This window comes from Urocampus carinirostris, chromosome 4 (genome assembly GCF_059441175.1).
Source record: "Urocampus carinirostris isolate Australia breed hairy pipefish chromosome 4, RoL_Ucar_1.0, whole genome shotgun sequence".
Lineage (NCBI taxonomy): Eukaryota > Metazoa > Chordata > Actinopteri > Syngnathiformes > Syngnathidae > Urocampus > Urocampus carinirostris.
Window position 1 is genome coordinate 14,836,610 of NC_142352.1, and position 22,524 is coordinate 14,859,133.

Genomic DNA, 22,524 nt, shown 5'->3' on the forward strand with positions numbered 1-22,524 from the left:
ATGTCTCTTAAATGCTCTCTCGTCAGTATAAAAGGGCAAAAGAATCTAGCTTCATCAAGCTTCTGTACGTAGTAACCACATACTGTATATAGATACATATAATGTAGAAGAACAAATCAAAATGGTGTTGACAAGCTCGAAAAGGACGCCTCCAACTGCTAATCCGATTTCATAGCAAGTCGCATATCACAAACAAGTGTTGATGTTTGGCCCTGCAGCTGTAACGTATACATCACGTCCCGTCCCTATTTTTGATCTGCTGTCCTCCCATCGCAGGTTTGGACAGGACCAAACTGATAAATCTGGCGTACCTGCTCGGAAGCGACTACACCGAGGGCGTTCCCGGGGTGGGCTACGTGACCGGCATGGAAATCCTGAATGAATTCCCGGGTACTGGACTGGAGCCCCTCACGCAGCTCAGGTGTGTTTCACCTTGAAAACAGACTTCCGAGACAAGACATAAATCTGTTCTGAGATGGAGATTGCAGAGTGAAATTGGTGTATAGCGGGGGATAGAAACCTAGGGCAATTAGGGAATGCCTCCATACCCCTGGTACACTAGATAAAAACATGAAAATAACCGTATTATGTACCATACTACAGTGCCGTAAAAAGTATTTGCTCCCTTCCAGAATTCTGTGTTTTTAGCATATTCGTTACCAGTGTTCCCTCTAAGCTGCACGCGTGCGCAATTGCGCACTGCTCGCACATTCTCAGCGCACAAGAAAATCGAGCCAGCGCACAAAAATGAGGGCTCAAAATTACTAATTAAGAAGCGACTCAAGTCAAAGTTACAGTGCATGAAGGTAAAAATACACGGGTTCCCCTGACGTTGTGTCCTAAATGCAGTATTTTGAAGTCGAGTCGAAGGAGAACGAAGTTGAGTAAAGTTAGTAGAGTTTGTCGGGGAACCGGCTTCTTCGGCTCGGCTCACTTAAAGGAACCGGCTCTTTTGGGTTCTAAACGGCTCTTCGGGATGTTTTTGCTTCTTTAATCCCAAAATGACCAAATATTATGTAAAATTATGCACAAAATGACTTAAAGGAAGGGGGGAATAGAACAAAAAAGAAAAGAATACCAAAATGAAAAAGTAGTGAAAAGCCGAGAAGAAAAAGAAACAAAAGGAAGAGAAAAAAAAAGGAAAAATTTAGAAAAAAGCCAGGAAAAAAAGAAAAGAAAGAAATGTAGGAAAAAAGTAAATAGAGAACAAAAAGAAAAAAGTAACACCTCAGAAAAAATAAACACAATGAGATTTTTTTTAAAGGAATTTTAAAAAAAGAGGAAAAAAAACACGGAAAAAAGAAGAAAAAGTTTGTGTTGCATTCAAATAATTTCCAATTATATCAAGTGAATCTTGTTGCCAACATTGTACTTCCACTAGCCCTCTCCAAGCTGCAGGACTGTTTTGATCAAACTTGCTGGGAGGTATTTGAACACCATGACCTCCAGAAATTCACTGACACGGTTTTATCCTACATCCGTTACTGCACGGATGAAGTCACAGTATATAAAAAAATCAAAAACTACCCAAATCAAAAACCCTGGATGTCCAGCGAGGTGCGCACCCTCCTCAAACACCGCAACACCGCCTTCAGGTCTGGAGACAAGGCTCTTTACGGGGTGGCCAGGGCTGACCTGAAGAGAGGCATCAAGGAAGCAAAAGCAGCCTACACAAGGAGGATCGAGCACCTCTTCGCTGGAAATGACCCGAGGAGGATGTGGCAGGGCCTCCAACACATCACCAACTTCAGAGGCCACAACCTGGCAGCTGTTGAGGCTGAGGCTTCACTAGCTGAGGACCTTAATCAGTTCTTCGCTCGCTTTGAAGCTGGTAGGCCACAAACAGCCACATCACACCTACCAACAACCAGCAGCAACTCTCTCACATTTCAGGAGCACGAAGTTAGGCGTGCGCTGAATACCATAAACCCCAGGAAGGCAACTGGCCCGGATGGAGTACCAGGGAGGGTACTCAGGGACTGTTCCAATCCGCTGGCTGGGGTCTTCACCACCATCTTCAACCGGTCCCTGTCACAGGCGACCGTCCCACCTTGCCTCAAAACCTCCACCATCATTCCCATCCCCAAAAAGTCAGCAGTGGAAAGCCTCAACGACTACAGGCCTGTAGCTCTTACGCCTGTGGTCATGAAGTGCTTCGAGAGGTTAGTGTCCCGGCACATCAAAAACTCCCTGCCACTCACACTGGACCCCCACCAGTTTGCCTACAGGGCAAACCGCTCCACTGACGACGCCATAAACACAGCACTTCACACCGTGCTGAAACACCTGGACCACCGGGGGAGCTACGTCAGAATGCTCTTTCTGGACTTCAGCTCAGCCTTCAACACCATTATCCCGGAGATCCTGGTGGAGAAACTTGCACACCTAGGACTCTCTCCCTCCATCTGCCACTGGATAATGGACTTCCTCTCCAACCGCCCACAGTCGGTGAAACTCGGTACCCACGTCTCTCCCACCCTAACACTGAACACTGGCTCCCCCCAAGGTTGTGCACTGAGCCCCCTGCTTTTCACCCTCTACAGCTCCGACTGCTCACCGACCCACCCCACAAACACTATAATTAAGTTCGCTGACGATACCACCTTGATCGGCCTCATCTCTGAAGGGGACGAGGCGGCATACAGGGATGAGGTGGAGTCACTTTCAACGTGGTGTTCGGAAAACCACCTCATATTGAACACCACAAAAACAAAAGAACTGATTCTGGATTTCAGAAGGAATGGCAGGAATCCAGCACCACTCACCATAAAAGGAGACTGTGTAGAGAGAGTCCACTCTTTCAAATTTCTGGGTGTGCACATATCCGACGACCTCTCCTGGTCTGCAAACACCAGAGCGGTGGTAGGGAAGGCCCAGCAGCGACTGCACTTCCTGAGATTGCTCAGGAAAAATAACCTAAAACAGCAGCTGCAGGTGTCCTTCTACAAAGCCACAGTGGAGAGCATCCTAACATACTGCATCACGGTGTGGTATGCTGGGTGCACAGCAGCAGACAGGAAAAAGCTCCAGAGGATCATCAAAACAGCCCAGAGAATCGTCGGCTGCTCTCTGCCCAGTCTGGAGGACATTGCCTGCTCTCGCTACCTCAGCAGAGCAGAAAACATCATCATGGACTTTTCTCACCCCGGCCACCACCTCTTCGACCTGCTGCCTTCCGGCAAGCGCTACAGGTCACACAAAGCAAAAACAAACAGACTCAGAGACAGCTTCTTCCCCACAGCCATTACCACCTTAAACAGACACCGCACAAAAAAACTGAAAACTGTTGCAAAAAACTACCTCACACGAATGTAAAATGGTACTCACGTACATGCTGTCTGCACTATGTTTGTCCACTGCTCAAAACAGACACAGCACAAAAAACCTGAAAACTTGTGCCAACACTACCTCATACGTATATAATGGTACTAATGTCTATGTTCTTGCACATGTCGACTGCACTACGTTTACTGCTCACCTTGCACAATGTCTGACCATTTCCTTTTTTCTGCACTATGTTGTCTATGTTTGCACCAATGCATATGCTGACTATTTGTTGCACTATGATGACTTTGCACCAAATGCAATATTGCACAACCCTTACGATACCAACGGTATCACGACAACACTGTATGTAACATCCCACATGCCGACATTTCTTGTGTAAATACCATGTAAATTATAACTATAGCCTTATCCCCCTTGTTTTATAACCTTATCTTCTCTGTTCCTTTATCTTCTTGGCTCATACCTCATTGTGAATGTGTAAAACTGGAGTGTCATGCCCAATTTCGTTGTCACAATATGTTAACCCATTTTGTAACAATGACAATAAAGGTATATTCTATTCTATTCTATTCTATTATAAGCCCCCAAAAATGTTAATATTATGCGATAAAATATATCAGGAAATAAAAAGAAATGGATATCGTGTGAAAGAATTGTAAGAACAAACGACGTTTGTAGGCCGTACAACCTTTGCAATAGTACATGAGTCAATTCATTCAAAAGAAAAAAATAATTTTGCATTGCTGGTAACTCAGCAAAATGTAACTTGATGTCAAGTTTTGGACATGTTTGATAATGACTTAGTTGCCACACTTGGGATTGCTGTTGCTCACTGTTGCTTCAAGCGTTGCTCACCGACTTTGTGTGAACTCTCAGACCCGTGGAAAATTACAGGGAACATTGTTCGTCACTCACAAAAGTTTCAAATCATCAAACCAATTTAAATATCACAGACAATCCGACAAAATGCAGTTTTGAAATGTTGATTCCATTTATTAAGGCACGAAAAAATCTCGGCCTATCTGGCCATATGTGGAAAAGTAATTGCGCCCCTTTGTTAAATCAAAAAGTAACTGTGACCTACCACAGTTTTGGAAGAGCTGAGTTCAATTCCATAGGCCACACCCAAAATTGATTGCCACTGCCTGTGTTGAATCAAGAAATCTCTTAAATTGAACCTGTTAGACATCGTGAAGTCGGCTACAAAATCCCAAGAACACAATTGACTTGCTACGATACAAAGAAATCCAAGAAGAAATAACAAAAAAGTGAAATCTATCAGTCCAAAAAATGTCACAAAGCCATTTCTAAGGCCGTGGTACTCCAGTGAACCACTGTCAGAGCCATTATCCACAACTGGAGAAAACTAGAAACTGAGGCAAACTTTACCAGGAGTGGTCGACCAACTAAGATTATTTCAACAGTGCGGTGACTGCTCATCCAGGAGGTTACAAAAGAACCTCGAAAAACCTTTAAGGAACTGCAGGCATCGCTGGCCTCAGTAAAGTTCAGTGTTCAGGATCCACTATAGAAAGACACTGGCCAAAATTGGCATCCATGGGAGCGTTCCCAGGCAAAAACCACTGCTGTCACAAAAAGCACAGTCGTCTCACATTTGCCCCAAAAGCATCTTGATTAGCCTCAAGACTTTTGGAGAAACATTTTGTGGACATATGAATTAAGAAAAATACATTTTTGGAATGTGTGCAGCCCATTACACCCTGGCTTTAAAATAGCACAGCATTTGACAACTATAACAGTGGCAGTGTGATGGTCACAGGTTGCTTTGCTGCCTTCAGGACCAGGACAACTTGCTGTGGTTGATGGAATTATAAATTGTGGTGTTTACCAGAAGATCCTGAAGGAGAATGTCTGGCCATCAGTTTGTGCTCTCAAAATCAAGTGCTCTTGGATCATGCAGAAGGACAACGATCCGAAACCCACCAGCAAGTCCACATCTGAATGGCTCAAAAATATAAAAATTAATGTTCTTGAGTGGCCAGGTCAAAGTCCAGATTTGAATCCAACTGAGATACTGTAGCATGACCTTAAACAAGTAGTTCATGCTAGAAAACCCTCCAATATGGAAGATTTGAAACAAATTTTGCAAAGAAGAGTGGGCCAAAATATCTCCACAGCGTTGTAAAAGACTCATTACCTATTATTGTAAATGTTTGATTGCTGTTATCGCTTCCAAATGTGGCCCAACTCGCTATCAGGTTCAGGGGGAAATTACTTTTTCACATGGGGCCAAATACATTTTTGTGCTTTAATAAATGTAATAAACATTTCAAAACTGTATCTTCTTAAGTTGTCTCTGTCATATTAAAATTGGTTTGATGAGCAGAAACATTTGTGAGTGATAAATATGCAAAATACACAGAAATCAGGAGGTGGGCGAATCCATTTTCACGGCAGTGTAAGTACTACTTATGAGTAATATATGTGCATATTATTAAAAAAATATTGTTAATATACTTGTAAAGAAAACATGAAACTGTAATTGCCTTTGGTGTGACGTAACTTAACCTGCACCAGTGGAGTAGCTGGTGGATGCAGAGGGGAAGGAGAGGGCAGATTCAAATTAAAAAGTTCACTTGCGTGGATTGTCATGCCCTTAGTTTTCTTTTCAACCAGTCTCCAAGCACCCTCTTGTAAATATTTGTGCCCATTTATCCCCACATTCTTTTTCTTCTTTTTATTCCTTTTAAGTCTTTATAACATGTCTATCCTGGAGTCCCTAATCCTGTAGTCAACAATGTTCACTACATTGTTATCAATGACAATAAAGACTGTTATATTTATCCTTATTTCTTAGAATAGGCCCATTTGTTGATTGGTTAAGCTAATGCAACCTGGCCAGGGTATTTATTTGTGCGCTTTCTTCATTATTTTGGATAATTCAAGCATTGTTTCCATAGTTATAAGATTTTTGCTTCTCACTTTAGCGTCACTTCAAGTCTTGGGACGTATAGTAAATCAATACAGAGCAAAAAATAAAGTGATGTATTACTGACTTGTCTTTACGTAGGAGTCAACATTTTGAACTGATTGAAAAGAAAGGCATTGTGGGAAATAGTTTAGCCAACGGCATATTAATATATTTTTTTATGATGTCGACCAATAGCAGTCAGTTTGAATTTAATATGTTCCCGGGTACACTAAATAATCTGTTGTTGATGTATCGAAGGAAAAATGCAGTAAAAAAGAGCTGGGGGAAAAAACATGAATTGCACATGATGAAGTGAAAACGTTGTAGGACTGGAACGCCGTATCCCGGAGGTCTACTGTACTCACTTGGTATCTGACCCCGATGATGTCTGGACATTTTGCAGGACGTGGTGGTCCGAAGCTCAAGAGAAAAAGCGTTTAACTTCGGACCCCCGGGACACCAAAGTGAAAAAAAAGCTGAGAGGGCTGAAACTCCAGCCAGGTTTCCCGAACCCTGCCGTGGCTCAGGCTTATCTGCAGCCTGCTGTGGACGAGTCGGACAGTTCCTTCAGCTGGGGACGTCCTCAGCTGGATATGATCAAAGAATATCCTTTTTTTGTCATGGTAAAGTGTAAAAATGTCCCAAAAGTGAGCATATTCTTTAACTTGTTCTCGACGTTCTGTCAAAGTCGCTTCGGTTGGGCTTGTAAAAAAACAACGGAGACCCTTCAGCCTGTGATTAAACAACTCAACACACAGCAGGTGTGTTTTTACACAGATTTTGGGATCAGTTGCCCCTCGTACAACACATACCGTATTTTCACGACTATAATTTTTTTTCAAAAGCTGACCACGCGCTTTATAAGTGCGCCTTATATATGGATCAATATTGAATCACAAGGTCTCGCAACTCAGGCAGCAGTTTATGCTGGGATATATATACATATACAGTGCATCCGGAAAGTATTCACAACGCTTCACTTTTTCCACATTTTGTTATGTTACAGCCTCATTCCAAATTGTATTAATTTAATCTCTTATCTCAAAATTCTACACAAAATACTCCATTATGACAATGTGAAAACGTTTTTTTTTTTTTTTACTTTTTTTGAATTTATGAAAAATAGAAAACCAAGAAATCACATTTACATAAGTATTCACAGCCTTTGCTTAATACTTTGTTGATCCACCTTTGGCAGCAAATACAGCCTCAAGTCTTTTTTAATATGATCCCACAAGTTTAGCACACCTATATTTAGGCAGTTTTGCCCATTCTTCTTTGCAATAAGTCTCAAGCTCAATCAGGTTGGATGGGAGACGTTTGTGCACAGCCATTTTCAGATCTCTCCAGAGATGTTCGATCGGATTCAAGTCTGGACTCTGGCTGGGCCACTCCAGGACATTCACGGAGTGGTTCTGAAGCCAATCTTTTGAGATCTTGGCTGTGTGCTTTGGGTTGTTGTCCTGCTGAAAAATGAACCTTCGCCCCAGCCTGAGATCAAGAGCGGTCTGGAGCAGGTTTTCATCCAGGATATCTCTATATATTGCTGCATTCATTTTTCCTTCTATCCTGACTAGTCTGCCAGTTCCTGCTGCTGAAAAACATCCCCACAGCATGATGCTGCCACCACCATGCTTCACTGTAGGGATGGTATTGGCCTCGTGATGAGCGGTGCCTGGTTTCCTCCAAACATGGCGCCTGGCATTCACACCAAAGAGTTCAAACTTTGTCCCATCGGACCAGAGATTTTTGTTTCTCATGGTCTGAGAGTCATTCAGGTGCTTTTTGGCAAATTCCAAACGGGCTTCCATGTTCCTTTTACTAAGGAGTGGCTTTCGTCTGGCCACTCTACCATACAGGCCTGATTGGTGGATTGCTGCAGAGATGGTTGTCCTTCTGGAAGGCTCTCCTCTCTCCACAGAGGAACGCTGGAGCTCTGAGAGAGTGACCATCGGGTTCTTGGTCACCTCCCTGACTAAGGCCCTTCTTCCCCGATCGCTCAGTTTAGAAGGCCGGCCAGCTCTAGGAAGAGTCCTGGTGGTTCCAAATGTCTTCCATTTACGAATAATGGAGGCCACTGTGCTCATTGGGACCTTCAAAGCAGCAGAAATTTTTCTGTATCTTTCCCCAGATTTGTGCCTCAAGACAATCCTGTCTCGCAGGTCTACAGACAGTTCTTTTGACTTCATGCCTGGTGTTTGTGCTCTGACATGCACACTCAACTGTGGGACCTTATATAGACAGGTGTGTGCCTTTCCAAATCATGTCCGATCAACTGAATTTACTGCAGGTGGACTCCAATTAAGCTGTAGAAAGATCTCAAGGATGATCAGTGGAAAAAAGATGCACCTGAGCTCAATTTTGAGCTTCATGGCAAAGACTGTGAATACTTTTGTAAATGTGATTTCTTAGTTTTCTATTTTTAATAAATTCAAAAAAAGTTAAAAAAAAAAAAAAACTTTTTCACATTGTATTTTGTGTAGAATTTTTAGATGAGAGATTAAATTAATACAATTTGGAATGAGGCTGTAACATAACAAAATGTGGAAAAAGTGAAGCGCTGTGAATACTTTATATATTATACCGGCATTTCATTTCCTAACCAATTTGTCAATCATCATTTGAATCGGTCACTCTTGGATAAAGTTATTCAGGGGTAAAGAAGGCGGGTCCTTTTTGGCATTTACAGGCTCGCATAGGCTAAAGCGCGGCAAAACAAAACCTGCAATTGGCCAAAAAAGATGCGAATCCCATGTTTGGTTGCTCGACGGCGTGGAGAAAATATTTTTACTTGACTGTATTTGTAAACAGGAATTATGGGGCAACGTCCATTGATGCAGATACTTCTCTGCGGATTTGTTGGTATTATTGCGTGTTTTGGAGTGTAAATATTCTACTCGGTTGGATTTACTACATTCACGGATGTAAGAGGACCATGGTTGCGTATTATTATTGAATGTGATGGCTGCAAGACGACTTTGGTGAGCTACCCCGGCTTTATATTTTCCCAGTACATTTATATTTTTCCCGGTATGGAAAAAAATGTTCGTATCTACCATTTTTCGTTAGTCGAATGGTCGTAAGTTGGGCAACGTCTGTACACACTATTACTTTAGAAGGAAACAGCTGAGGGCGGCACCGCGGTTGAGTGGTTAGCACGTCCGCAGCACAGTTCTGAGGTCATGGGATCAAATCCGGCTACCAGCCTTCATGTGCAGAGTTTGCATGTTCTCCCCGTGTCTGCGTGGGTTTCGTCCGGGCACCCAGGTGTCCTCCCACATTTCATTAAAAACCATGCATGTCAGGTTAATTAGCCGGTCCAAATTGTCCCTAGGTGTGAATGACTAAGTGAGTTGTCTGTCTCTGTGTGCCCTGTGACTGGTGGGTAACCAGTTCAGGGTGTCCCCTGCCCACTGCCTGAAGATAGATGGGATGGGCTCCAGCACCCCCGCTACCCTACTGAGGATAAGCGGTGCGGATAATGGAGGAATGGATGGAAACCGGAGGCTTTAGGGTGACCATTTTGACCTTTTTTTTTTTTTCGGTAGACTCAGATGCGAATCGACTCATTTTTCCGCATGGAGCAACAGGAAAAGCAAGCCATTCGAAGTCAACGTCTCCGCCGTGCCGTCACATGTATGAAAAGGAAAGAAAACGGAAACGAGGAGTCTGACGAGGAGATGCAGTCACCCACCAAATCCAAAAAAGAGAAGACGGCGGATGACCAAAAGAAAGATGAAAATCGAAAAATGACCCAACAGGACAAATCTTTGGGATACGGCGGGTTTTTGGGTTCAGAGGCAACGGGAAAACCTCTAGATACGTCCCGCAATGATGTGAACTGCGCTAGCCAAGCTTCTAAATCAATTAAATCTTCAGACTTTGGACCTCAACACACAAAACAAAACAATATGAGCAGCAATAGCAGCTCTAGTGAGGACGACGAAGAGCATGATGGTAAAGTTGCTATGGTTACGGCTCAGTCGGTGTTCAAGGGATCCATGAGAGGTCGTGGACATAAAAACAGGAGAGGACGAGGACGGGTCAAGAAAGTTTGAAAATTCGTTTTGAAGACAAAATATTTAAATACTACACCCTAGTTACTATGTAGTTGACCCTGAACTTAGAATATAATATGAAATGGTTAATGGTCTTGCATTTATGTAGCGCTTTTCAAGTCACTGAAGACCTCCCAAAGTGCTTTACAATGTGCTTCACACTTACCCATTTACACACACACTCAGGGGCAGCTATGCAAGGCATCTAACTTGCCTATCAAGGACATTAGGAGATACCTTTTTTAATAAATGTATGAAAATGAAACACCATTAAGACTCTTGACTTGTTCTCTGCCGATCTACTTAAATGAAAAATTGAGCTTTGACGTCTGTAACCGTTAATGGCAATTGTTGTTTTTTTATTCGGTCAACAAACCAATTTGATAGAAGATTTGAATGTAGGGGCAAGCGTTATAACGATACCCACAATGGATTATCTCAGGGTTCACCCAATTCCTGCAATCCCTGGCCTCATTTCTAGTGCCTAATAACGCTAATAAGTCTGCTAGCTTCATTAGCAAACGGCATTGCTTTGGTGGCTATTTTTTTTCAGCCACCATCATCATTTTAGCAGTCCATTCTAAATAATTTAGCAGCTACACAGACATTATGAATGCTATTTTTAACATTGTGGACGCAGCCGCTAATGCTAATGTCTTTACATTAATTTTAATTGTTAAATAGTAACAATTTTGTTAGAAAATTGTCCTATTAAACTATGTTCCATCCGGAAAGTAGACACATTTCCTTTTAATAAAACAAATCTTTAAGAAATGTGATAAAATTAGGATAGCAATTTTGATTCCTAAAAAAAAATCCCGATATATTTCTGACACATTGCCAAACGCGAATTAAAAGTGTGTATATATATATTTGAGTTTATTCATTGGATTTTCCCCCATAGATCCCTGATACTATGTATCTGAATCATAAAAACGGGTGTGTGGTGCAGCTTTTTTATACACAAAACTAGACTAGACCCAAGTTTAGGTTAACTATTTGGATTAAGATTTTTATCAGCGCCTCTTTGCAGCGACAGTATTTTGTTATTTTCACGTTTTTATCTGGTTGTATTGGTTTCGATAGGCATTAGCTATGCATTACCACAAGATTCTATCCCCCGCTGTACAGCAGTCTCACTTCGTGAATCCCACCTCAGAATGGATCAATGTCTTATCCCTGTGGTCTACAGTGCTTGGATGTTTTTAAATTGGATTTTTCTTTTTTTACTTTTTGTTTACAGTAGATCCCTGAAATACTTCAATTGGTATCATTTAAACCTCATACAGTGAAGAAAATAAGTATTTGAACACCCTGTTCTTTTGCGATTTCTACCATTTAGAAACCGTGGAGGGCTCTGAAATGTTGATCATAAGTGCATGTCTACTGTGAGAGAGATGAACTAAAAAGAAAAATCCAGAAATCACAATGCATGATTTTTTTCAACAATTTATTTGTGTGATACAGCTGCAAATTAGTACTTGAACACCTCTGTATCATCTAGAATTCTGACCCTGAAAGACCTGTTAGTCCGCCTATTAGAAGTCCACCTGCACTCCATGTATCATCCTGAATCAGATGCACCCGTTTGAGGTAATTAGCTGCATAAAGACACCTGTCCACCCCATACAATCAGTAAGACTTTAACTTGTAACATGGCGAAGACGAAAGAGCTGTCCAAAGACACCAGAGACAAAATTGTACACAACGATGGAAAGGGCTACGGAGCAATTGCCAAGCAGCTTGGTGAAAAAAGGTCCACTGTTGGAGAAATCATTTGAAAATGGAAGAAGCTAAACATGACGGTCAATCTCAATCTGAGTGGAGCCCCATGCAAGATATCATCTCATGGGGTCTCAAGGATTCTAAGAAATGTGAGGAATGAGCCCGGAATTACACGACAGGAGTTGGTCAATGACCTGTAAAGAGCTGGGACCACCATTTCCAAGGTTACTGTAGGTAATACACTAAGACGTCATGGTTCGACATCATGCATGGCACCAAAGGTTCCCCTGCTTAAACCAGCACATGTCAAGGCCCGTTTTAAGCATACAGAGGAGTCATAGGAAAAGGCTTTGTGGTCAGATGAGACCAAAGTAGAACCTTTTGGTCATAATTCCACGAAGCGTGTTTGGAGGAAAAAGAATGAAGAGTACAATCCGGACAACACCATCCCTACTGTGAAGCATGGGGTGGTAGCATCGTGCTTACAGGGTTTTTTTCTGCACATGGGACTAGATTAAAGAAAGGATGACTGGGGCCGTGTATTGTGAGATTTGGGGCACGACCTCCTTCCTTCAGTCAGAGCATTGAAGATGTGTTTTGGCTGGGTCTTCCAACACGACAACGACCCTAAGCACACAGCCAGGAAAACCACGGAGTGGCTCCGTAAGAAGCATATCAAGGTTCTAGCTTGGCCCAGCCAGTCTCCAGACCTGAACCCAATTGAAAATCTTTGGAGGGAGTTCAAACTCCGTGTTTCATAGTGACAGCCCAGAAACCTGACTGATCTAGAGAACATCTGTGTGGAGGAGTGGGCAAAGATCCCTCCTGCAGTGTGTACAAAACTGGTGAAAGACTACTAAAGAAATGTTTGACATCAGTAATAGCAAACAAAGGCTAATAATGTACGAAATATTAACATTGATATTCTCAGGTGTTCTAATACTTATTTGCAGCTACATCACACAAATAGATCGTTAAAAAAATCATGCATTGTGATTTCTGGATTTTTCTTTTTAGTTTATCTCTCTCTGTGGACATGCACCTACGATGAAAATTTCAGACCCCTCCATGATTTCTTAGTGGGAGAAATAGCAGGATGTTCAAATACTTATTTTCTACTTATTTTCTTCACAGTATCTAGCAAAGATTTATCAAGTCTTGTTTATTTGTATAGCCCTTAATCACAAGAAGTCTCAAAGGGCTGTCTACTGAATCCTAACAAAAATAATAAAATATCATGGGAAAAAATGTATATTTATAAATATTAATTGTGGACATGAGTCTTTATTTTAAACCATAAAGGTATCCGGTTTACTGCCGCTCAGTTGTCAGATTTAGCAGCTGTCTCTGCCAGTCTGCGCCTCACACAACCCGAGAAACGAAAATGCGCAACGGAGGCCAGACGGGGTGTTTGGTTAAGTTGGGAAATTCTGGATTTGCTTCAATGGAGGAATATGTAACCTAAAACCAGTTCACAGTTCGAGGCGGCCTAGAGTTATCACCAGATCGACCTAATCCGAAAGGATGGCTAGAAACTAAGCAGGCTCTTGAATTCCGCACTATTTTTATGATCTTGTTTGCTCATTTCGGATCATGGCGTCTCAGCCGAGTGAAGGGAATCCCAATACTCAAGAGGAAGGTGAGATACTCCTCTCGACATTTCCCCGAGTTTGGTTTTAACCTGTGTTATTCAAGAAGCTCTCGTAAACTTTACTCTAAGCTTTACACATTAGCTGCATGCCTTCATTACGTCAGTATGAAATCGTCTTCATGCAACTGTTTTGAGAGATGTCCAGCCTTGATTTATAAGCTTAAATGCAAAAAGAAAATGCCGGGATTTTGCATTTGTTTTGATGCGTAGCAGTACTGCATTTAGAGAGATAATCGAGACAAAGGAGTTCAAGTAAATGACGGCAACAAATCGGTAATCAATATCCAACTGTGAGATTGCTGGAGAACGATTTAGAGATGGCTGTCAAAATAAAAGGTGTAAAAATAGTCAAAAGGCATTTGCGGAATACTGTTCTCGCGATGATGTATGTTACGCTTTGGCCCAGCAGTCTGACTTGGGCTTTAATGGATTTTCAAATGTTGGAACAGTTCACAACACTTGAAACCTCCATTATCCTTACTCCATATGCAGTGTTCCCTCTAAGCAATTGCGCACTGCTCGCACATTCTCAGCGCACAAGAAAATCTAGCCAGCGCAAAAAATGAGGGCTCAAAATTACTAATTAAGAAGCGACTTAAGTCAAAGTTACAGTGCATGAAGGTAAAAATACACGGGTTCCCCCGACGTATTTTGAAGTCGGGTCGATGTTGAGTAAAGTTAGTAGAGTTTGTCGACAACCGGCTTCTTGGGCTCGGCTCACTAAAATCAACCGACTCTTTCCGGTCCTAAATGGCTCTTCAGGTTGTTTTTGCTTCTTTAATCCCAACATGACAAAAATATTATGCAAAACTGCACAAAATGACTTAAAAGAAGGGGGGAATAGAACAAAAAAGAAAAGAATACCAAAATGAAAAAGTAGTGAAAAGCTGAGAAAAAAAGAAACCAAAGGAAGAGAAAAAAAGAAGGAAAAATTTAGATAAAAGACAGAAAAAAGAAAAGAAAGAAACGTAGGAAAAACGTAAATAGAGAACAAAAAGAAAAAAGTAACAGCTCGGAAAAAATAAACACAATGAGACTTTTTTTAAAAAGAATTTTAAAAAATGTAGAAAAAAAACACGGAAAAAAGAAGAAAAAGTTTGTGTTGCATTCAAATAATTTCCAATAATATCAAGTGAATCTTGTTGCCAACATTGTACTTCCACTAAAAAATGTGATTAAGTACAGTTCTGTATCTTGCAACCGACTAAATAAGCCCCCAAAAATGTGAATATTATGCGACAAAATATATCAGGAAATAAAAAGAAATGAATATCTTGTGAATGAATTGTAAGAACAAAAAACGTTTGTTGGCCGTACAACCATTGCAATAGTACATGAGTCAATTTGTTCAAAAGAGAAAAATAATTTTGCATTGCCGGAAACTCAGCAAAATGTAACTTGATGTCAAGTTTTGGACATGTTTGATAATTAATTATCTTGCCACACTTGGGATTATGGTTGCTCACTGTTGTTTCAAGCGTTGCTCACCGACTTTGTGTGAACGCTCAGACCCGAGGAAAATTAGAGGGAACATTGTCCATGTGTGTAAAATTGAAATAAATCCAGCGTTTGCTGTATTCTCAATCATTAGCTAACACTATGACCATTGGGAATTTGCCGGTCTGTATTTTTAAGTAACCTAGATACTTAGAAAACTAGATCGAAGTTAAATCTGTTTGCTGATATTTTGCCAATGCATGACTTGATGTTCTGGTTTCATTGCACTGGTCACTGAATTTTGTTGTGGCTTTAGATCAAGATCAGTTTTGAAAGAACATTGGTGCAACTCTAATCTCAAAATAGTCAGATTCTGAAAATGAATTCAAGCAGGAATCTCAATCTTCTGGTACGTTCTATCGTTTTGGTTGTATTAAAATACATATACAATATATGGTCTGGGTGCTGGAGATTCAAAGATTTTATGATGTCTCCCTAATACCCAGGCCGTATTTATCAAGGCGAACCCCAGTCTGCGGCAGTGGATTCTCTCAGAATAGCCATGCCATGGATTGTAAACAATCCCTCAATTCTTATGCTTATCCGGGAAACGTTTGCGGGGCAGCCCAAATCTCTCTCTCCTTAGCCACTATATCAAGATTTTATGGATGTTTCTGGGTCAGGAAGGTGATGTAGTCTTGTTGACTTGTCATGGGTAGTCCCTGAGGTCTACTCCAGGGCGACACACCCAAAACACCTCTCCAGATAAGGCATCTAAACGAGATGCCCAGGTCATCTCAATACCAAGGAGCAATGGGTTGACTTAAAATACCTAAGGCAGGTGGGTCCAAACTTCAGAAAGCGGGCCGGATTTGGTCAGATGAAAATGTGTGAGGGCTGACTACAGTTTTTTGGTAAAATCACTCTCAGTAAAAGGTATGCAGTGCTTAGCATTTTCATTTGACTCGCAAGGTCTCGTGCCTTTAAAACAGCTTCCAGTAGCTTTACCTTTTCACAGTGTTGGTTTCTAATTAGCTTGTTGGAGTTAGCATGTTTTGTCTGGTAGGGCCTCTATTATATTTTTGGAAAACAGGCACAGTCTCTCTGCAAATTATGCAGACACAGTTGTTTCAGATTTGGGTGAAAAAATTCTCCAATTTCCACTTGTCCTGAAAGCAGCGGCCCTTACAGTCAACTTTCCTGTTTTTCTTAAGTTACCAAGTTTGGGCTGGGTTAAAATTCTCACAGAAAGCCAAAGCCATGGTGACGAAAGAGCTACTGGCATCATCTGGTGGAATGGTGATTTTTTTTTTTTGTACAAATTTATTTCATATCGTGGTCAACATTACTGGCTTATATCAATTTTATGATAGGCGTGGCCAGTGAAAATTTGATCATGGGCCCTAACTGTCCCCCAGAACAGACTTTGGACATGTATTAATATTTCATTATTAATTTGTGGCATTAAGATCAATATCAGCTTCTATGAATAACTCAAAAGAACAGTACTTCTCCTCAAACCTCTAATCTTGGGAAAGTCGGATCCTCAAGATTAATTCAAGCAAGATACTTAATCTCCTAATCACTTTGTCCAGATCTTTTTGAGGGGAAGTAGTCCCTCCATCTTGTCATGGGTAGTCCCCGAGACAGGCTACTGGTGCGAAATGCCCAGAACACCTCTCTAGAAGCATCCAAAATAGATGCCCAAACCTCCTCACTACCAAGGACCAATGGATTGACTTTGAGCACCTATTGAATGACTAAGCACCTCACCCTTTTTTAAAGGGAGCACCCAGACACTCAGCCTGTTTTTTATTATTATAATTCTATAGTGTTAAGATCAAGATCAAGCAGTTCCTCTTTTCTAAGTCAGAAAGGAGAAATTGGTCACCCGTTCCTGACCCACTTATTTTGATCTTCTACTGCTGCAGTTGACACAGTATGCAGGCTCCATCAGACCAAGACTCCCAACTCTTAGTGTAGTACGAAAAGTGCATTGCAGTAGACAGGAGAACCCTACTAAGAGTTATCAACACAGCCAGAAAACCATCGGCTGCTTTCGTCCAGTCTGGAGGACATTGCCAGCTCACAATATTGCTACTCTATTCTGGTCTATGGTTGTCCCCTAAATCAGTAGTACCTGCTTTCATATGAATATAAAATCTTATTTCGGTAACATGTCAAACCATTTCAAGTGGTTTGAGTAAGACTCCTTCTTTGTCTCAAATATTGCTGACTCCCGGAAGCAGACCCTGCTGCAGATGAAGAACTGGCCAAAGCCATTTTGGCACGCCAGTTCCACCCTTCTACCATAGGACCAGAAACATGGGAGGGTTACATGTTCTCTGACCTGGGAATCTGGATTAAAGAATCCACGGACCTCTACGGAGCAGTACTCTGGCCTTCGGTAAGCGTGCATACAGTCCAAAGATCTGCTGATTTCCGATTGTGTAATGATCTTAATGTATAGGCAATGGTGTTGTGTCACTTCCTGGAGACCAACCGAGATAAGTACAACCTGATGGACAAGAACGTGATTGAAATTGGTGCAGGAACTGGCCTGGTGTCGATCGTTTCGAGCCTTTTAGGTAAAACTTTCGTCAAACTTCTACTCTTTTACATTGTACCAAGTGAATCCTTTTGTATTTTATTCCCAAGGTGCTAAAGTGACGTCGACAGACATTCCGGACGTGCTTGGGAACCTCCAGTACAACATCACTAGTAACACAAAGGGCCGGTGCAAATACACTCCTTTGGTGTGTGCCACAAATTTTCTTTTACTATATTTGATTGAGAGGGCAGCACGGCGGCGCAGTGGTTAGCGCGTCTGGGGCAGAGTTCTGAGGTCATGGGTTCAAATCCAGCTACCAACCTTCCAGTGTGAAGTTTCCATGTTCTCCCCGTGCTTGTGTGGGTTTCCGGTTTCCTCACACATTCCAAAAAAACATGCATGTCAGGTTACTTGGCCGGTCCAAATTGTCCCTAGGTGTAAATGAGCGAGCGACCAGTTCAGGGTGTCCCCTGCCCACTGCCCAGGGATGGCTTCTGAGGATAAGCGGTGCAGCTAATGGATGGATGGATATTTGATTGAGGGGATATGAAGACCCAACCCCCCATCATTTGCTAATTTGACACAAATTGACAAGCTTTAAAAAATGTTCATGAAAAAATAGGTGATAAAATGTATTACTTGCAGAAGCCACTAATGATGTTTTTCAATGATTAGGAAAACTAAGACTTTACAGTTGAATTAAAATATCATAAAGATGACCTACTTTGGCAGATCTTATTTTAAATACTATTTAAATGTGTTTTTGAAAGTATTTTTTTTTCATATTCCACACCAAAAATAATACATTCCTCTCATCTCATCTCATTAGCTGCACCCCTTATCCTCAGTAGGGTCGCGGGGGTGCTGGAGCCTATCCCAGCAATCATCGGGCAGTGGGCAGGGGACACCCTGAACTGGTTGCCAGCCAATCGCAGGGACAGACAACTCGCTCGCTCATTCACACCTAGGGACAATTTGGACCGGCCAATTCACCTGAAATGCATGTCTTTGGAATGTGGGAGGAAACCGGAGTGCCCGGAGGAAACCCACGCAAGCACGAGGAGAACATACAAACTCCGCACAGGAAGTCCGGTAATAATACATTCCTGTACTTTTTCAAATAACTGTAATTAATATTATGATAGGATGGATAATATGAAATCCTCCCTTTTTAAATAAAAATATCAAATAATTCAAGCTAAGTTAGAATTACTTTTTAATACGAAAAAAAATGTGAAGAAAAATAAATGTATACTTTAGTGGCATTAGCTCAGGAGGTAGAGCGCTCGTCTTGGGATCGCAGTTCGAATCCCGTCTCCTCCGTGTTACATGTCGAAGTGTCCTTGGGTAAGACACTGAACCCCTAATATCCCCAACAAGCAGGTTAGCGCCTTACATGGCTGCAATACAAGGCCGCTATTGGGAAATGTGAAGCACACTGTAAAGCGCTTTGGGAAGTCTTGACTTGAAAAGCGCTATATAAATGCAGATCATTTCATTTCATTTCATATTATAAGGCGCATGGTCAGTTTTGAAGGAAATGAAGACTTTTAGGTGCGCCCCTATAGTCATGAAATCATGGTGTGTATGTATGTATATATATATATATATATATATATATTTAATGATCTATTAAGTGAAAGGAAACTAAATAACTTTTAGATTTCTTATTATACAGTGGAACCTCGGTTCTCGACCATAATCCGTTCCAGAACCCTGTTCGAAAACCGATTTGGTCGATCACCGAAAATCGTTTTTCCCATTAAAAGTAATGTAAAATCGTTTGAATCCGTTCCAACACCCTAAATGTTTACCATGACCGCAAACATGAAGCTAACTCAGGCTAATCGTACGTTCGCGTTAGCGTAATCTTCCGTACGAAAGATTACGCCAACATGAACGTGTAAAAATAAAAAAATCAGGTCGTTCACACGTCATTTAGCACTGGGGTCTCCACAACAAGTGGTGAGCGGTTAAAGGATAAAGAAAAGATTTATGAATAGGATTTCTTACCTTTGTGGTGGTCTGCAGAAGCCATGCTCTATTCCCTCGAAAGAAGGGAAACTCACACATCTTCTTCATATTTTGCTATTATTTCTTTCTTAAATGCAATAGTTGTACGCACTACTCTTCACCTGTAGCAACTTTGCTGCTTGCACCGACCTTCTTCCGAGGCATAATTAGGGGTTAAAACACTCCGTTCACCGATATTAAAAACGAAAGCAAAAAGAAGTGCGCGGTCACGTGACAACAGTTCTTCACGAGGGGTGGGGGCAATCTACACTCGTACGCCGCTCAGCATCGCCCCAAGCGTACCGGCGTTCGAACTCCGATTTTTTGAACGAAAAGCGAAGCAAGAATTTCTCGAAATTTTTGGTCGAAAACCGATTTGTTCGAACTGAGAGGCGTTCGAAGACCGAGGTTCCACAGTACTAATGATCGCAAACACCATGGTGTCCATTTGTGCCACGTGCCTGTCAGTCAGTTAAGTTGAATTTTACAGTTCTTGAATCTTTTAACCAAAATGTACATTTTCTCCTGGGGGATCCTGGAGGCAAACTCCCCTAGACTGTTTACCTAGCAGGGTCTCACAAAATTCTATGGGAAGGACTGAAATATCGTTCTCTTTTTGACAGAAACAAAAATGATCCAATTCAATCAGATTGGTGTAAAATCCACGCCTAATACTATCACTTTACCAAACTTTAAAACTAATATATTGTTTGCAGGGTTGGGTAGGTTTACTTTAACTGGATTACTTTAAATTACTTTTGGGATTACTCCAATACCAAATATGCTAATAAAAGACAAAAGAAACTAAATATAAATAAAATGATGACTCACAGCACGTGGTAAGCTTTCTCTCCTGGCTTTGATCTCTTTGATCTCCGGCAAAAGTAACATAAAATGCGACAGAAACAAAATGAAAATAAACCGAAACAGCTTGCCAACATCATTTTTGCCGTTCCATGTATTCCAAGCCTGCACAAAATGTAGGAATTTTATTCATATTTAGTTTTTTTTTGTCTTTTATTAGTATATTTGGTATTGGAGTAATCCAAAAGTAATTGAAAGTAATCCAGTTAAAGTAACCCTACCCAACCCTGATTGTTTGTTAGGTGACAGAGCTGACCTGGGGCCCAGAAGTGAAGCAGAGGTTCCCCCAAAACACGAACTATTTTGACTATGTCCTGGCTGCAGATGTGGTGTACGCTCACCCCTACTTGGAGCAACTCATGGACACCTTCTGCTACCTCTGTCAAGCAGGAACTCAGATCTTCTGGACAATGCGTTTCCGCCTGGACCCGGAGAACAGCTTTGTGGACCGTTTCGGGGAGCGCTTTCACCTGGAGGAACTTTACGATCTCCCCAGTCTGAGTATTAAGCTCTATCGAGCCTGGAGGAGAGATGAGAGGACGATAGATGGAGAAGAACCAGCACCGAATAAATAATGTTTACTCATTCTCAAGCTGTAATCAAATTGTAGTTAGTTGGTGCTGACTATGACGGCTCAACTCATTGCCACTATTACTTTCCTCTGTTCTATTATTACATGTTAACGAATCATTCTAAATGAAAAATGCTTCACGCTACTAAACTATGCCAACAATTTATGCTAACGGCTACTTGCTAACAATCAAATATCAACACATTATGCTAACAACTACTAGCTGGCAAAATAGGCTTACGAGTCATGCTAACAGCTAAATGCTAACTGCTTCGTGCTAACAAATTATGCTAACAGGTCAATGCTAACGGCTTCATGCTAACAAATTACACTAACAGCTGTTTACAAGTTATGTTAACAGCTACAGGCTAATAGCTCTATGGTGACAGCTACATGCTAACAAATTACGCTAACACCTGTTAAAAAGTTATGTTAACAGCTACAGGCTAATAGCTGTATGGTGACAGCTACATGCTAACAAATTACGTTAAAGGCTAAATGCTAACAAGTTATGCTAACGGCAAAATGCGAACTACTCAATGCTAACAACTTGTGCTAACAGCTACATGCTAACGAATCATGCTAAAGGCTACATGCTAACTAAATATGCTAACAGACTACGCTAAAGGGTACATGCTAACGAGTTATGCTAATGTCTAAATGCTAACAAGTCATGCCAACGGATAAATGTTCACTACTTAATGCTAACATTTATGCTGACGGCTACATGCGAACCATGCTAAAACCAACATGCTAATGAGACTAACAGCTTATTGCTAACAAGATATGCTAAATGCTAACCATTTAATGCTAACAAATTATGCTAATGTCTACATGCCAAGGGCTACATGCCAATAAATGATGATAACATTTTAACGGATATATGCCAACGATTCATGCTAACACATGCTAACGAGTCGTTGACTCGTTGGCATCCACCACTCACCCATGGTTTCATGTGGGAAATTGACCCACTTGGGCCACCCCTGGAAGCTTTCCTGGTAACATGGTGACCCATTCAAAGGTATGGGCCCATTCATTTTTAATGGGCGCATTCAAAATGTTATTACACAGTGCAATAAGTGTTATTACTATGTTATTACTAGAACCAAGTTAAAAATGACAGATAAATCTCAAGTTTAAAATCTTTATGATAATACTTAAATGCTCAAGATCGAGTTCAACTCGATCTAAAGCCTATGGAATTGTCTAATTACATTTGTTTCAGCCTATCAAAAGCTTCAGCCTTATGTTTTGTGTTTAAGTGTCTCTCGTTAGTTCTGTTTTTTTTCAATCCTTGTTCAGCTTTGACCATTTTGCCCGTTTTTTTTTCATTTATTTTTTGGAAGCTAATATAAAAACGATATTTGTTTTTTTCTTGGTGTGGTAGCAACACTTTTTCAAAAGAAATTTACGGCGTGTATAGCATTCACT

The 22,524-nt window shown here is 41.3% G+C and overlaps 2 protein-coding genes across 3 annotated transcripts in view; both read left to right on the top strand.

Annotated features, from left to right (window-relative positions):
• The window catches only part of ercc5 (excision repair cross-complementation group 5), a 29,334-nt gene extending 18,610 nt beyond the window's left edge, over positions 1–10,724 (top strand). Inside the window, exons 12-15 of one of the 2 annotated variants that reach the window (XM_088333733.1) lie at positions 277–421; positions 6,624–6,824; positions 6,897–6,981; positions 9,769–10,724. In XM_088333733.1, coding sequence (XP_088189859.1) covers positions 277–421; positions 6,624–6,824; positions 6,897–6,981; positions 9,769–10,278 — 941 coding nt within the window. In that variant the 3' untranslated portion in view covers positions 10,279–10,724. The remainder of the gene's footprint in view (positions 1–276; positions 422–6,623; positions 6,825–6,896; positions 6,982–9,768) is intronic. The other variant, XM_088333734.1, reaches the window with a different exon arrangement.
• Positions 10,725–13,438: 2,714 nt separating this feature from the next.
• On the top strand, positions 13,439–22,171 carry mettl21e (methyltransferase like 21e). Its single transcript, XM_088333180.1, has 5 exons — positions 13,439–13,642; positions 17,341–17,498; positions 17,562–17,679; positions 17,750–17,847; positions 20,762–22,171. Exons 1-5 carry the CDS (start codon positions 13,597–13,599, stop codon positions 21,092–21,094), a joined length of 753 nt encoding a protein of 250 aa, XP_088189306.1. The 5' UTR covers positions 13,439–13,596; the 3' UTR covers positions 21,095–22,171.
• The last annotated feature ends 353 nt before the right edge of the window (positions 22,172–22,524 follow it).